Source organism: Amblyraja radiata, chromosome 1 (assembly GCF_010909765.2).
Source record: "Amblyraja radiata isolate CabotCenter1 chromosome 1, sAmbRad1.1.pri, whole genome shotgun sequence".
NCBI lineage: Eukaryota > Metazoa > Chordata > Chondrichthyes > Rajiformes > Rajidae > Amblyraja > Amblyraja radiata.
This window is the reverse complement of record NC_045956.1, coordinates 159,665,239-159,682,971: the sequence shown is the minus strand read 5'-3', so window position 1 is coordinate 159,682,971 and position 17,733 is coordinate 159,665,239. Positions and strand designations below refer to the sequence as shown.

The following is a 17,733-nucleotide window of genomic DNA, read 5'->3' as shown; positions in this document are numbered from 1 at the left end:
ATCACGTATTTCACCGACTCAATTAAAATTATAGTATTACAAATTTCTTTCAATATGCCAAAGTGAATCAGTTTTATACCTGAACAATTTTATGTGACAAAGATTCCCTCGAGAAATTCACAAGAAATAAGAGGATGGTCAAGAATTATGTAAAAATGCTAAAAGTTGGAAACAGGACATTGTTTCTTTAAAAGACTATTGCAGATTAGACAGTAATCTGATATGTCATCTACAGCTTCTGAAAACACTGTCTTCGGCTGGTTGGACACAAACAGCAGTTAGATGTAGTACACTGTGATCCTAAATCTATGGTAGACAAAAGTGCTGGAGAAACTCAGCGGGTGCGGCAGCATCTATGGAGTGAAGGAAATAGGCAAAGTTTTGGGCCGAAACCCTTCTTCAGACTGATGGAGAGTGGGGGAGGGGGGGGGCGGGAAGAAGAAAGAAAGAGGAGGAGCCAGAGGGCTGAGGGAGAGCTGGGAAGGGGAGGAGACAGCAAGGGCTACCGGAAATTGGAGAAGTCAATGTTCAAGCCGCTGGGGTGCAGACTGCCCAAGCGGAATATGAGGTGCTGCTCCTCCAGTTTCCGGTGGTGCTCACTCTGGTCATGGAGGAGGCCCAGGACAGAAAGGTCAGATTCGGAATGGGAGGGGGAGTTGAAGTGCTGAGCCACCGGCAGATCAGGTTGGTTAATGCAGTTCCTTCTTGAACATTCTAAATCTATGTTTTAGCAAAGCCTGTTGAATTGGAAACTCCAGGATTTTGCCCCAACAATGAAGGACCAGCAAAATTTCAAATAATCTGGAAGGAAACCAGTAAGTGGTTTCACGGAAAGGTAGACACAAAATGCTGGAGTAACTCAGCGGGACAGGCAGCACTCTGGAGAGAAAGAATGGGTGACGTTTCAGGTCGAGATCCTTCATGGTAATTTTAGCTAATAGTGTCCCCAGGAAGGTGAGTAAGGGCAACTCCGCGACGATAACACTTCTAAATAAGTGAATAAGGATTCTGTTGGAGACAGACATTTTGGCTCCCATTTGGTACAAATGTCACTCACCACTTATCAGCCCATGCCAGAATCTAATATAGAAATTTTCAGTGTTTGCTTAAAAATAATAGACAATTGACAATAGACAATAGATAATAGGTGCAGGAGTAGGCCATTTGGCCCTTCGAGCCAGCACCACCATTCAATATGATCCACCGCCCTCTGAGGCAGAGAATTCCACAGACTCACCACCCTCTGTGAGAAAAAGTGTTTCCTCGTCTCCGTTCTAAATGGCTTACTCCTTATTCTTAAACTCTGGCCCCTGGTTCTGGACTCCCCGAACATCGGGAACATGTTTCCTGCCTCTAGCGTGTCCAAGCCCTTAACAATCTTATATGTTTCAATGAGATCCCTCTCATCCTTCTAAACTCCAGAGTGTACAAGCCCAGCTGCTCCATTCTCTCAGCATATGACAGTCCCGCCATACCGGGAATTAACCTTGTAAACCTACGCTCCACTCCCTCAATAGCAAGAATGTCCTTCCCCAAATTAGGGGACCAAAACTGCACACAATACTCCAGGTGTGGTCTCACTAGGGCTCTGTACAACTGCTGAAGGACCTCTTTGCTCCTATATTTGATTCCTCTTGTTATAAAGGCCAACATGCCATTCGCTTTCTTCACTGCCTGCTGTACCTGCATGCTTACTTTCATAGACTGATGTACAAGGATCCCCAGATCCCGTTGTACTTCCCCTTTTCCCAACTTGACGCCGTTTAGATAGTAATCTGTTTTCCCAACTTGACGCCATTTAGATAGTAATCTGGATGGATGTGATGGGCAGAGCATGAAAAATATTGCTTTCTGAAAGTTTCTTTGATCGTGATAAAGTTTCAACCATTTAGCTTGATAACCAGCTTTTAAAAATTGCAACACACAAAACATAAAAAATGTAGAACAATTGTAGTCTGTTTTATAAATACATCTGCCAAAAATGAGTACATCTGCCAAAACTCTTATTCCTAATCTTTGATCAATAATTTCAGAAAGTAAATTACATGAGGTTAATTTTATCCAGGATTCCCTTCCAAGGCTGAATAGACCAAGGTTCACTTACTGGAAAATGCTTAGTATTATGGGATTCTATCCCAACTCGAATAATGCAGAATGAGGGGAGAATCGAAATCTAATTCAAACATGATAAAACCACCAACTATTTTATTTATATTTATAGATTTGCACAGTCCAGTCAAAATTTAAAAGCAAACACTAACAATGGTACATGGAAATTTAATGTACCATTTGATAAGACAGAAAGACCATTTGCATTCTATATTGGTAATGTATAAATTGAATCAAGCTCATAAAGTATACCGTATTTCCCAGCAACGAAGACGCACCCCCATTTTGAATTGCTAAATTTTGATAAAAGGCTGGCGGGACAAGAATTTCTCAAAAAAATAAAAAATAAAAATAAAGAAAGTAACAATTCAATTTGCCCATGGCTTCCAGATCTCCTCCATTCTGAATGACTGAATGGGTGGGGGGTGGAGGGTGACGGCAGGTGGAGAGATGGTGGGATAAACGGGTGCACACCGGGACAAGTTGAATCAGTTGTGATCTTATTGAATGACAATACTAGTTCAAGGGACCAATTGGGGAGAGAGTTCCCTGATGCGCATCCATTTCTTTCACTATCCTGTCCCCATTATCCCCTCCACCTGTCCGTCCCCTTCCACCTACATCCCTCCCTCTGGCATTACATTTCACTCCTCTTCTTTTATCGGTCACCCTTTTGTCTCCTTTTAATATCTCACCTTTGTTCACCCATCTGCCAATCAAAACTCCCCCTCACTTGTATCCACTTGTATCACTTGTCAGCCTTTGTCTCGTCCCCCACATCATTTCCACCATTCTCCCCCAAGTATAATCAGTTCGCAGAAGATTCAGATTCAGATTCAGATTCAATTTTAATTGTCATTGTCAGTGTACAGTACAGAGACAACGAAATGCATTTAGCATCTCCCTGGAAGAGCGACATAGCAAATGATTTGAATAAATAATAATAAGTGTCCGGGGGGGGGGGGGGTGATTGGCAGTCACCGAGGTACGTTGTTGAGTAGAGTGACAGCCGCCGGGAAGAAGCTGTTCCTGGACCTGCTGGTTCGGCAATGGAGTGACCTGTAGCGCCTCCCGGATGGTAGGAGGGTAAACAGTCCATGGTTGGGGTGAGAGCAGTCCTTGGCGATGCTGAGCGCCCTCTGCAGACAACCGCAGAGAAGTGTCCTGACTCAATGCGTCGCCTATCGATGTCTTCTAGAGATGCTATCTGACCCAATGAGCTACTCTAGCATGTTGTGTTTTTTTTCTCATCCTTGTTACATCTTTATCATGGCAGCAGAGGTAAAAAATTCTACAACTACGGCTGTCTGTTTGTGCCTGGACACTTGTACCTTTAGAACAGTGATTTGCACTGCAGCTGTTTGACGTTCCATCTCCTACTTCTGAGTGAAACCATTAATCTTAGTTAAATTACAAGCAGATTTACACTGAAAGGATGCAAAGATTTATTTCATGTCGAGCATGACAGATGTTGTTAGGATAATAAAAAGGTTTGAGAGACTAGGTACAAAGAAAAAGTTTCCATTTGTGGGAAAGACCAAATCGAGAGGTTATAAATCCAAGACAGTAACATTTGACACTACAGTGGGTGGTTTTGTAGATAGTGAGATGGTTATCAAAAATTGCAGCAGGATGTTGATCGGTTGGGCATGTAGGCTGAGGAATAGCTCATGTAGTTTAATACAGAGACGTGTGAGGTGTTGCAGTTTGGGAAGTGCACATTGTCAGATTTTAATATAGGCCATTTTTATACATTTTGTTTTCACCATGAACAAAATACAGCTGTGCTTATACATAGTCCCCCCCCCCAAAACCAGATCAGAAACACTCTTCAGGAGTCAGGTGTGGATTTGTCAATGACCACTGTCCTCTGAAGACTTCATGAACTGAAATACAGAGGCTATACTGCAAGATGCAAACCACTGGTTAGTTGGAAAAATAGGCTGGCCAGTTTACAGTTTGCCACGAAGTACTTAAAAGAACAACCAAAGTTCTGAAAAAAGCTCTTGTGGACAGATGAGACGAAGATTAACATATTAGAGTGATGGCAAGAGCAAAGTATGGAAGAGAGAAGGAACTGCCCAAGCCCCAAAGCATACCACCTCATCTGTGAACCACGGTGGTGTGGGTGTTATGGCCTGGGCATGTATGGCTGTTAAATGTACTGGCTCACTTATCTTCATTGATGATACAACTGCTGATGGTAGTAGCATAATGGATTCTGAAGTGTATAGACACATCCTATTTGCTCAAGTTCAAACAAATGCTTCAAAACTCTTTGGCTGGCGGTTCATTCCACAGCAAGACAATGATCCCAAACATACTGCTAAAGCAACAAAGGAGTTTTCCAAAGCTAAAAAATGGTAAATTCATGAGAGGCCAAGTCAACTCGAAGGGCCGAATGGCCTCCTCCTGCACCTATTTTCTATTTTCTAATCACCCAATTGAGCATGCCTTTTATATGCTGAAGAGAAAAGTGAAGGAGACTAGCCCCCAAAACAAGCATAAGCTAAAGATGACTGCAATACAGGTCTGGCAGAGCATCACCAGAGAAGACACCCAGCAACTGGTGATACCCATGAATCACTGACTTCAAGCAGTCATTGCCTGCAAAGGATACGCAACAAAACATTAAACACGATTATTTTCATTTACATGACATTGCTGTGTCCCAAACATTATGGTGCCCTGAAATGGGTGGGGTACTATGTATTAACACTGCCGTCATTTCTACATGATGAAACCAAAATGTATAAAAATGGCCTATATTAAAATCTGACAATGTACACATTAACCACATGTGCTTTTTTTTTTCTATTACAAATCTCACATTGTGGGGTGCAGAGGCAAATAAATAAATGACGGGTCTTTGTCCCAAACATTATGGAGGGCACTGTACCTCATGAATGGCAGGGCTCTGTGGAGTGTTGTAGAGCAGAGGGGTCTAGGAGTGCAGATATATAGTTCCTTAAAGTTGGTGTCACAGGTAGATAGGGTGGTCAAGAGGGCTTTCAGCACATTGTAGGTATGTTGCAAAACTTACCTTCAGTGGCGTTGCAGTTCTGCCGCTGCCCGTGTGCGCGACTTTGGCGCCTTTGAGAGGGGGGCGGGTTTAAAACCCGATTTTTTCTAGGCTGTTGAAATCGATGTTGTTCAGCCTACTTAGTTTCTGACGAAAAATCGCTGCGAAATTTGTTCGCTGCAGGTATTTTTAAACTAAATTGGATTATTTAATTACTATAGTAGATTAAAAATCATCCTCTAAAGCCGCGAACGCCGACAACGGGACGGATCTCATGTAGGGGACAAGGCAAGGTAGGTTGTTTATTTTTACAATAAAAAGGGCTTCTTAAGATCATAGAAACATAGCAAATAGGTGCAGGAGTAGGCTATTCGGCCCTTCGAGCCTGCACCGCCATTCAATATGATCATGGCTGATCATCCAACTCAGTATCCCGTACCTGCCTTCTCTCCATACCCCCTGATCCCTCTAGCCACAAGGGCCACATCTAACTCCCTCTTAAATATAGCCAATGAACTGGCCTCAACTACCTTCTGTGGCAGAGTTCCAGAGATTCACCACTCTCTGCGTGAAAAATGTTTTTCTCATCTCGGTTCTAAAGGATTTCCCCTCTATCCTTAAGCTGTGACCCATGTCCTGGACTTCCCCAACATCGGGAACAATCTTCCTGCATCTAGTCTGTCCAATCCCTTAAGAATTTTGTAAGTTTCTATAAGATCCCCCCTCAATCTCCTAAATTCTAGCGAGTACAATCCGAGTCCTTTAATCAAGATCCCTTTATCCGAGATCCCTTTATTCAAAATTTTAAGTTGCGAATACATGACTTGGGGGCCCATTCAATCCCGCAGTATCTTTCATGCCGCATATGGGCTTCAATCCACCTCAATGGCAGAGTTCCAAACCAGCGCGTTCGAAAAAAAATCCCACTCGCAAGCTGATTTAAATGGCCATTAATTTACAGCAATTGAACACTAAATCCCTTCCATTTGGCCTATAAATTAATGTCAATGAGATTTAAAAATCATGTTTTATTGTGAATTCTTGTGTGAATGTTCTTTGGACACTTAGCTATTTAAAAATGTTAATCTTTTCTTAAGAAATGGATAGATGTTTAGATCTAGTAATTGAATTTTGGAATTAGCTACAATTGGGTAACTAACTAATTATATGCTTTAATTTCAGGTCATCCAAGTAAGATTTAATATTTGTTTCAGAATGCTTCTATCTATAATAACTGAACATTTCTTTCAGTTCTCTTAATTTTTAATAAAGTTATGGCCATTTCACTGTCCTTGATCACAACTTTTGTGTTAAGTCAATGGAAAATCAATAGGGAACAAGATGCTAATTTCCGAGTATGTAAATGGCCATGACTTTTTTAATACTGAAGATAAGAAAGTGAATTAGGTGTCAAATTAAACTTCTTTTTATGCTTTATCTGATGGGATAAATTGCAGACTTGATTTATTAAAATCTCAAAATTTTGTAACATTGCTACACATTGGCCTTCATCAGTCACAGGATTGAAGTTGGGTGGTTATGTTACAGTCGTACAAGACGTTGGTCAGGCCACATTTGGAGTATTGTGTTCAGTTTTGCTCACTCTGTTATAGGAAGGATGTTGTTAAGGTGGAAATTGTGCAGAGAAGATTTACGAGGATGTTGCCAGTTCTCAACTATAGGCAGAGGTTGAACAGGCTAGGACTCTATTCCTTGGAGCACAAGAGGATGAGGGGTAATCTCATAGATTTGTATAGGATTATGAGAGGAATAGACAGGGTAAATGAACACAGTCGTTTACCCACAGTAGACGCACCAAGAAGTAGAGGACACAGGTTTAAGGTGGGGGGGGGGGGGGAGATTTAATTGAAACCTGGGGGGCAACTTTTTTTTTTACACAAATAGTAGTGGATATCTGGAATGAGGTGCTAGAGGGGGTAGTTGAGGCAGGTACTATCACAATTTGGACAGGTACATGGTTAGGAAAGGTTTAGGAGGATATGGGCCAAACACGGGCAGGTGTGACTGGTGTAGATGGGGGCATGTTGGCGGCATGGGCAAATTGGACCAAAGGGCATGTTTCTACGCTGCATGACTGTTTCTTTTATTCTTTCTCAGGATGTGGATATATTTGGAAATGCAAGCATTTGTTGTCCGTTCAATGTTTTGGTTGAGGAGGCAGTTAGACTCAACCATAAAGATGTGTCTGGAGTGATACATAGTTCAGACCACAATATCAATAAGTACTTTCTTATGATATGGAAGGCAATAAATCCTTGTCAGTTCCCAGACCAACGTCACTCCTCCACTCATCTGCTTGTAACTTATTCTTTCTCACATACCTATCAAGCCACCCCTGATTTCTATACTGGGGTAAATGATCTTAAATCAATTAATCTACTAACCAGCACATCTTTGGGATATGGGAGGAAATCAATGCAGTCACAGGCAGAATATACTCCACAGGCACAGGGATGGAGCTCAGGATTAAACCTTAGTCGCTGGATCTTTGAGGTAAGGTACTACCTGCTGATAATCGTGCTGATGGGTTTTTACAGTGCCGTAAAACCACTGGCATAATATATTGCAACTATCCCAGTTTAAAACATTTCAGGGCCTTAAATTTAAAATTCCCACCCACCATGCTAGCATTTATACTTGTGTGTCTGAACCAGAAGTTTACACTCTGACTCTGACTTACTCCCTGACTGCTGGTTTAATATATTAAACCTTATCCTATTGTACTCCTGTATATACAGATATATCAGATAGCTAACAGAGAATTCAAGAGCAACTTTTTCATTTAAAGGATGATATATTGTAAAAGCAGAGAAGCAAAGGAAACAAGATGCTGAAGTAACTCAGCCTGTCAGGCAGCATCTCTGGAGAACAGGATCATGACGTTTCATGTCGAGACTGAATACAAATCCATGTTCTTTTGACCTGCTGAGTTACTCCAGCCTTTTTATCATATATTGTAAAATGGGTTACTACAAAGAACAGCTGAGGTTTTCAGCATGAACATGTTCAAAGGGAAGCTAGATAAGTACACTATACAGAAAAACTCTGATAAGGTTAGATGAAGATGGGCTTGGAGATGGAAGAAAGAGGGATGACGTAAGTCAGTTTGAGAAATCTAATTCTAGCAGGATATATAAAGGGCAAGGAACTCAGAAGTGTCAGCATACAAAGGACCTTGAAGTGCAAGTCCATAGCTCATTGAAGATGGTGCGTCAGGAGGCTAGGTTAGCGAAGGTATTTGGTAAGTTTGATTTCTTAGCGAGGGCAGTGAGTATGAGAGTTGGGACACAATGTTGCAGCTGTACAGCTGATCATCATGTTTCTTGGGTAGTCATCGAGATTAGAAAATTAAGAAACGAGACTCCATTCTTGGTTCTTGGTCATTGCCAGCTTGTAGAGATAAGCAAAGAACCTACAGGGAGTAGCTCAGCAATGTTTATTGTCACTGCCTGGACACTGCACAGGACATAAAAAGAATAACACTATTATCAAGGCAGTGTCCTCGAGCCAACAATCTTCAGTTACTTCAATGATTCTCCATCACGAGGTCAGAAATAGAAATGTTCACCAGTGAATGCACAATTCAATTCTATTCACAGCTCATCCAAAAACAAAACTGTCCATAATTGCAATATCCAGCCACCATTTAAGTAGAGACTGATAAATTGGAAGTAACATTCACTCCACAAAAGTGAGAGGGTTTAACCGGGTTTTTATTCTTGAATCCAATGGTATTACCAATGCCAATTATTTTACAGCATCTGGAAGATGACCACTAACCAGAAATTCAACTGCATCAGCTAGATAGATACACTGGCTTCAAGAACGTTTCAGAACGTGGGGATCATCTGTCAGGTGTCTCATCTCCTGGTATTTTCAAAAAAATAGAGCTTCAACACCACTTAAGGAGCTTGACGTCACCCAGGACAATGGCGTCTGCTTGATTGGTACACTATCTATTTCCTCATACATTCATGCCCTCCATTAATTGTGCACTGTGCCTGCAGTGTGCACAAGCTACATGTTTTTGTTTTGTACCTGCAATATTAGATGAGTTTTCTATAAATTCAATGATACATGTGGAGTTACTGTTGTCTAGCTTGCTGCTCTTTTGTGTAAACAAGTTCAACACCATTCCATATATGACAACTTTGATTTGTGAAGTTCTGTTATCAAGACTTACGTGATCGGGTATTGGGGAATTCTCTTCTGCATTGACAGAACCACTTAATAATTGTGTGGCCTGTTCCAGAACTTTGTTGTGCTTCTTCGAAAGTAAAGCAAACAGGCTGAAAAAAAGAGAAACAAGAGTAATAATTTAAAATACCCACTCCATAAATTATAGTGCAATGTATCATATTTTCATTTCAAACTATTATTAACAATATCACTATTTAATAAGCAGATATTTAAACCACTTTAGTAATGAGAATATTTTATATTATTCAAATTGGATAGTTATATGGATGGGAAAGGAATGGAGGGTTATGGTCTGAGCGCAGGTATATGGGACTAGGGGAGATTATGTGTTCGGCACGGACTAGAAGGGTCGAGATGGCCTGTTTCCGTGCTGTAATTGTTATATGGTTATATGCAAGCTTCTTTCCTTCATGGTTATTTTCTAAGTTTAAAAGTTAAAAATTAAGGTAGCCTTTCAAAATAAAATTGGAAAGGCATTTAAAGAGTAAAATCTGTACATATACTCACAGAAAATAAAGTAAAGCAAACCTCACGCGAAGTTTCTAAAGAATACTGAAATTAGCATCTTCTAAAGCTGCATTATCCCTTTTCTTGGGAATTACAGAGCCTATATTGAATCTATAAAAAGTATACTGATAGTGATATGTAATTATTTCCTCCTGATCCGAAATTTTGACCTAAAATTATTCTCATTTTTACCACATGTAGACCCAAAAAACAGAATTCTCTTTTCGTTTCAAGTTATTTACATGCCACCCAGGAATTATTTTTGTTGTAGATTTGAAGACATCATAAGCATCAAAACCGCCTATTCAGTCAGCTTTCATTCCCAAACACTATTGTGTGGTATAAAGTAGGTGACTCGTGACCTTTTGATTGCTTACTGAATAAACATTTTCCCAGCAAAACCCATGTAGATCAAGAAAGAAGCAGGATCAGTTGCTGCATTCCTAGTTCACTTTGGCCATCTGTAACCCAACTGCTAACTTCAGTCATGGCATTGTAGCGGTTAAGGGCCTGTCCCACCAGCATGCGATAGCATGCGTCTAGCACGACCAAACGTGGTCGCTTGAGGCGTACGGCCTCGCGGGGCCGGTCCCATTTCGATCGGCGGAGGCGTATGAAGTTGTGCGGGGCTGGTCCCGACATGCGCGGGGCTCCAAAAATCTTGCACTGTCCGAAAATCCCGCGCGACAATGGCCTGTCGGCCCGCAGCCAAATTGAGGCCGTACGCACCGCCTCGACGGGCGTACGCAGCGTCTCGACGCCGTACGCAGCGTCTTGACGCCGTACACAGCGTCTTGATGGCATACGCCTAGCGCGTGGCGTTGCGCGATGACGTCACCGCACGACGTCCAGATTCAGTCGGCCCGCCTCCTGCCCAGCTGATTGGTGAGTATGATGTCGGGACCAGCACCACACAACTCCATACGCCTCCGCGGTTGGAGGTGGGACCGGCCCTGCGAGGCCGTACTCCTCAAGCCACCACGTTTGGTCGCGCTAGACGCATGCAAACGCATGCTGGTGGGACAGGCCCTTGACTACTATGCTGCAAGCAAGAAAAGAGACTTTTTCAGCATTTCCATTTAAGACGTAATATGTATATGGATTATGTAGAAGTGCAGAGTGACTTGCAGTGCATCTCCTATGATAAAACAACTTTCCAATGCTCATTGTCAAGACTCTGAAAAAATATGTAATTGGAAAAGAGCCAAACCTCAGGAGTATGTGCCTTTAAGGAGTTTGGGTGCATCCTTCAAAATGATTCACAACGTGAAAAAAAATGGACATATCTATTCCATACCCTCAAAAATATGGAAAAAACAGAAGGTTAGAAGAACCATAAGAGGTACAAGACATATGATATGCTTACCTTCACTGGTTGGGGCATTGAGCATAAGAGTCAGGAAGTCATTTTGCATCTTTATTGGACTTTGATTACACCGCATTTAGAGAATTATATGTAGTTTTGGTCGCCCCATTACAGGAAGGAATTGAAGGCCTTGGAGAGGGTGCAGAAGAGGTTTAGCAGAATGCGGCCTCGGTTATTAGTTATATGGAGAGGTTGGACTAAGGTTGGATTGTTTTTACTGAAGCGTCAGATGCTTACGGGAGACCTGATATATGAATTATGAGAGGCATTGACAGAGTTGACAGTCGGGGCTTCATTCCCTAGGGTGGAATTGTCAATAACTAGAGGGCATAGCTTTAAGGTGAAAGAGGCAACATTTAAAGCAGAAGTGCAGGGCACGTTTTTACACAAATAGTTGTGGGTACCTGAAACGCGCTGCATGAGATAGAGGTAGAAATAGATACAACAGTGGCATTTAAGAAACTTTCAGATAGGCACATGGATATGCAGGAATAAGGATCATGTGCCGGCAGGGGAGATTAGTTTAAACTGGCATCATGTTCGGTGCAGACATTGTGGGCCAAAGGGCCTGTTTCTCTGCTGTACTGTTCCATGTTCTAGAGCGGCACTGCGGCACAATGTTAGAGTTGCTGCCTTACAGCACCAGAGGCCTGGGTTCGATCCTGACTACGGGTGCAGTCTGTACGGAGTTTGTATGTTCTTCCCATGGCCGCATGGGGTTTTTTTCCGGGTGCTTCGGTTTCTTCCCACATTCCAAAGACGTACAGGTTGGTAGGTCAATTGGCTTTGATAAAAAAAAGCTATAAATTGTCCCTTGCATGTAGGATAGTGTTAGTGTACGGGGATCGCTGGTTGGCACGGTCTCAGTGGGCCGAAGGGCCTGTTACCGCGCTGTGTCTCTGAACTAAATTAGAGGAGAAGTTTATTCAATTCACAGACACTATTCCAGCCAAGAAAGTGAATGTCTACTTCCTTGTATTGTAGAAACAAGGAACTGCACATGCTGGTTTACAAAACAAGACATTCCTCCCTCTAGCTTCACAATCTTCAATCCTTATCTCACACCTATTGTCTTTTTATTTCTGGCCTTTGTTCTTCCATCTGTCTAACAGACAACACCCCCGCTTCCTCGCCCTATCACTTGCTAGGTCTTGTCCTGCCCCTCCCCTCTTCAAGACCCCTCCCCACCCCACCCCTCCACAATCAATCTGAAAAAAGGGTTCCGATTTGAAGTGTCACCTATTCAGGTTCTCCAGGGTTGCTGCCTGACTTGCTGAGTTACTCCAGTATTTTGTGTCCTTGTTTTGTAGATCTCGGTCTGTAACCTTGCAGAGTACACCAAATCAATGCATTCATTAACACGTCTGTTTAGCAGCATTAGTTCATATACTGAACTTCTAATTTACATTTGCCCAACTGTCATTTATTTAGTTGGCTGCAAAACAATGAGACATCTGACAATATGAGGATACCAAAATCACATTGTGAATTCATGTTCTCTAATATTAACACAAGCAAAATACGCAAAGTTTGGTCTCACAATGATTTCAGATTTAAAAACTGTCTTCTTTGTGACCTTTGTGAACACAACAACTTTCCAAAAAACCTTTACAAAAAGTGTGGTTCTGTTGATTTAAGTTTGCAAGAACAGGCATATTTGGCACAGGAACCGTAAGCGATACTGAAAATGTCAGCTCCAGACATCATAAAAGCAATTTTGTGGATGAAGTGAGCTACAATTTCCTATTTGAAGTCACTTAACATTTCTTCCGATACCTTACTTTTCTTCCTGTTGTAAACCACTTCAGAAGGGAACATATGATAAAAAATTCTGCCAATGGAATGATTTTGATGATGAAAGACACTGCTTTCCAATAAAATATATATATATATATTTAAAACAACACAAAGAAAAAGATTTGTGTTATTTAAGGTTGCCGACAGATGACCACTCCAGTTTCTTCCTAAAGCTCTGCCCTCAATCCATTCCCATGGCACAGGGATAACTTTGCAAGACCACAGTACCAGTCTGGTCCATACAGCAGAGATGTAGACCCTTGGAGCCAAACAAATGACAGTATTCTCACATTGTAGGTACTGAGTACCAGTAGGCTTTTTTCAAACTGAAGAAACTAATTCTAGGTACCCAAAGATATAGATTCTCTAAAATTATAAAGATTCTTACACCCAAGAAAGAATTATTGAAAGGTTGTCATTCTGTAATGTAATTAATGTATTAGAGAGTGAATCAGGTGTCATAAATGGCAATATCATAACAGACAGATTTTTTGTCTTGGTTTAGTTTAAGTAGGATATCATAGATAATTCCATTATCTTGAATCGATGGACTTCACCCACTCGAGCCGTAAAGCATGGCACACAGTCAACCGCCTGACTGGCAGAGCTACATCCAAACCCGGCAAATGCCCAGTGACTGCCAATGCAATCGCGTCCTAAGTAGTCACGAATGGTCGATTCGCAAACTCTGACCATGATTTCTCACGCGAAGTGAGCAAAGAGGTGGCCGAGTCATGGAAAACTGGCAGAGTGGATACGGACCTAACAACGGCTTTCACCTCCGAGGAAATGGCCACAGCACTCAAGATGTTGAAAGCAGGAAAGGCTCCCGGATCTGACACCATACACCAGGAGTTTCTACTGCATTCAGGAGACGTTGCTACCAACTGGATCCGACAGTAGCTGTCGACCTCCATGTTGAAGTGCAAAATACCAAAGAATTGGCGTCGCGCAACAGTGATTGCTCTCCCGAAGCCGAACAAGCCAAAGGATGATCCTAAAAGCTACCGGCCCATCTCGCTCCTCTGCATCCCATACAAACTCCTTGAGAGGCTGATCCACGGGCGTATCAACCCCATCAAAGACCCTCAACTACCCCACGAGCAGGCTGGTTTCCGCCAAGGTCGATCTACTGCGGACCAGGTAACCCTCCTCACCCAATACATCAAGGACAGCTTTGAGGCAAATGAGAAGGCAGGAGCTGTTCTTATAGACCTGACAGCTGCCTATGACACCGTGTGGGACCGGGGACTAACTGTCAGGTGCTGCCAGACAGGCGCATGGTACGCTACATCATGGAGCTGATATCAAACTGCAGCTTTGTGCGTAAGACCAGTGATGTCAGCAAAGTAGGCAATGTAGACTGAAGAATGGCGTCCCACAGGGATCCATCCTGGCTCCGCTGCTTTTCAACGTGTACATCCATGACCTCCCAGAGACCATCGCTGGAATATATGGGTATGCCGACGATCTAGCCATCCTGATGAGACACACAGAGTGGAAGACAATCGAAAGCTCCTCGAGTCAAGACATGGGGACTTTGGAAGTATACCTATGACAGTGGCGTCTAAAGCTGAGCAAAGGCAAAACAGTGTCAACAGCATTCCATCTAAACAACAAGGAAGCTAAGCGAGACTAGCTGTTTTCGTTAACAACAGGCGCTTGGACTTCCAACAAACACCCACTTACCTCGGCGTAAAGCTGGACAGGTCGCTTACATTTCATCAACACCTGGCTGGTCTCCACGACAAGGTCATGGCATGCAGCGGCCTCATCCGATGCCTGGCAGGAACAAGTTTGGGAGCCAGTCCAGCAACTCTTCGCACCTCTGCCTTAGCTCTTGTGTATGCCCCAGCTGAATACTGCGCACCCGTATGGAGTAGAAGTAGACATACTAGCCTGGTAGACACGAGCCTGAACAGCACCTTGTGAACCATCACCGGGTGCCTTCAACCTACTCCAGTCGAGCAGCTCCCTATACTTGCAGGCATTCCGCCTGCAGGAAACCGAAGGCAAGCAGCAACTCTGGCACTATCTCGTCGTGCCATAGACCCAGCTCACCTCCTCCAACAGGCTATCAGCAGAGAGCAGAAGCCACCCCGACTGAAGTCCCGTCACTCCTTTGCTCCACATGGAAAACAACTCCTAGCATCCATCCAGCCAACTGAGACAAAAGCACACTGAATAGCCACCAAGTGCTCACAGGAGTGGAAGGCAACCTCATCTCCATTACACAGCTACATCTCTTCACCAGATAAAAGCTGGCCAGGGTCTGACCTCCCCAGAGGAGCATGGGTGAAGCTCAACAGACTTCGTACTGGAGTTGGGCGTTTCAATGCCAGCATGCGGAGATGGGGACTCCGCCAGAGCCCAGCCTGTGAATGCGGAGCAGAACAACAGACAGGCAACCATGTTATCTCTGGGTGCCCGCTCTACCACCCACCAAATGGAGTTCAGGGCCTGGCAGACATTGACGCAGAGACAACTACCTGGCTGCTCAACACCCGGCTTGAGATCTAACTATTCCTTTGGTTTATGTTTCATTCGCAAAAAGAAGAAGAACAAAATAATACCAAGCAATTGGGATATACTCTTGACAATAAAATCACTCACCTAAAGCAAAGGGAAGCCAGGCAGGAATTGAAGGAGCAAAGTTGTGTAAAGGGAAATAACAAAATTGTCAACGGATTCACACTCTGCACCTACCAGTTAGTTTATACAGAATTAGAATAGTTGCAATGTCATAGAGTAATTCAGCACGGAAACATGATCTTTGGTCTAGTTTATCCATGTCAATAACAAGTTTGGTATTCCGACTGTGCATGCCCAGGTCATAGGTCACAAGTGAAAAACACTTATGGCAGCCATGCCGCGGCATGGACACAGACCTGCGACTCGTCTGCAGCTGGATCCATCCCGGGTCTCCGGCGCTGCAATCGCTGCCGAACCGCCACTGGACCATCCCCGTCCCTTCCCGAGTACCCCCCCCCCCCGTCCGGGGGCAGCCAGAGATGTTGGGAGTCAGACGGGACCGGTGCCCCCAGGCCCACAGCCAGCGCAGAGAAGCAGCGCTAAATCCAGCTCAACTCTGCTTGTCCCGCCAGGTTAACCTACACCCTGCCTGGACTTACGGGAACGACCGCCCAGGCTAACAGCCAGCACGGAGAAGCAGCGCTAACTCCACGGCTCCAGGCTGGCGTCCCGTCAGTCCAGAACCGAACCCAGGTCTCCGGCGCCGCAATCACTGCCAAACCGCCACTGGACCACCCCAGTCCCCTCCCAAGTGCCCATCCCCGGCCAGAGATGTCGGGAATCTGACGGAAGCGACGCCCCCTGGCCCACAGCCGACGCAGAGAAGCCTTTGACAAATCCCATGATTCCTTGCATTTTTCGGAATACGGAACTCGTTTATTAAGATGGACATCCATGCTGGTCCTGCTTGACCACGTTTGACTCACGTCCCTCGAAACATTTCCAACCCATGCACTTGTCTAATGTTCCTTAAATATTGTCATCGCAACTGCCTCAACTACTTTTTTTGGCAACTTGTTCCATTTACGCATCGTTCTGTGTGAAAAAATTGCTCTTCAGGTTCCTATTAAATCTTTCCTCTGTCACTGTAAATCTATGCCCTCCTGTTTTTGGTTCCCCAACCCGGGAAAAAAGATAGTGTGCAATGTGATGGAGCATAAGAAATGAAATCAAATTTGATAAAAAAGCACAGCGGTAGAGCTATTGCTTTACAGCACCATAGCTAGGTTCGATCTGGCTACGGGTGCTGTCTGTACAGAGTTTGCACACTCTCCCGGTGACCACATGGGTTTTCTCCGGGTGCTCCTGTTTCCTCGCACACCAAAGATGTACAGGTTTGTAGGTTAATTGGTTTCGGTAAAATGATAAATTGTCCCCAGTGTGTAGGATAGTGTTAGTGTATGGGGTGATCGCCAGTTGGCGTGGACTAGGTGGGCTGAAGGTGCTGTTTCCGCAGTGTGTCTCCAAAATCTAAAGTAAATTTTAAATCTAAGATAAAATTGCATGTGCAATCACAACCATGAATGTAGCAGACTCCAATACATGATTTACATCAGAAAAATAAAGTGAAAAATTATTAAGTGTTTCCAATTCTCACCATTATTAGTAATACTTGCTCACAAAATATCTGTGCAAATATATGTAGGTTAATAGAATCAGGGATAACCATGACACCCTTTCAAACATAACAAACTGATGTTCCCATGGGTAAGTTATTCAATAGCTGTAGCTATCCATGAAATATAACTTGGACAGGTTGGTTGAGTGGGTGAATGCATGGCAGATGCAGTTTAATGTGGCTAAATGTGAGGTTATCCACTTTGGTAGCAAAAACAGGAAGGCAGATTACTATCTAAATGGTGTCAAGTTGGGAATAGGGGAAGTATAATGGGATCTGGGGATCCTTATTCATCAGTCAATGAAAGTAAGCATTCAGGTACAGCAGGCAGTGAAAAAAGCGAATGGCATGTTGGCCTTCATAACAAGAGGAGTTGAGTATAGGAGCAAAGAGGTCTTTCTGCAGTTGTACAGGGCCCCAGTGCACCTATTGTCTAAAGTGCTGGAGAACTCAGCGGGTCAGTCAACATCTGTCACTTGCCAGGCTTCTGATCAGTTCAGTTAGTTTATTGTCACGATAACGATAAAACTTTATTCATCCCCGGAGGGAAATTGGTCTGCT

General features: G+C 43.4%; 1 protein-coding gene across 3 annotated transcripts in view; it reads right to left on the bottom strand.

Annotated features, from left to right (window-relative positions):
* Window positions 1-17,733, bottom strand: part of dym (dymeclin) — a 327,900-nt gene that overhangs the window by 89,076 nt on the left and 221,091 nt on the right. For all 3 annotated transcript variants that reach the window (XM_033033648.1, XM_033033656.1, XM_033033666.1), the window contains one exon: window positions 9,336-9,441. In XM_033033648.1, the coding sequence (XP_032889539.1) occupies window positions 9,336-9,441 (106 nt within the window). The remainder of the gene's footprint in view (window positions 1-9,335; window positions 9,442-17,733) is intronic.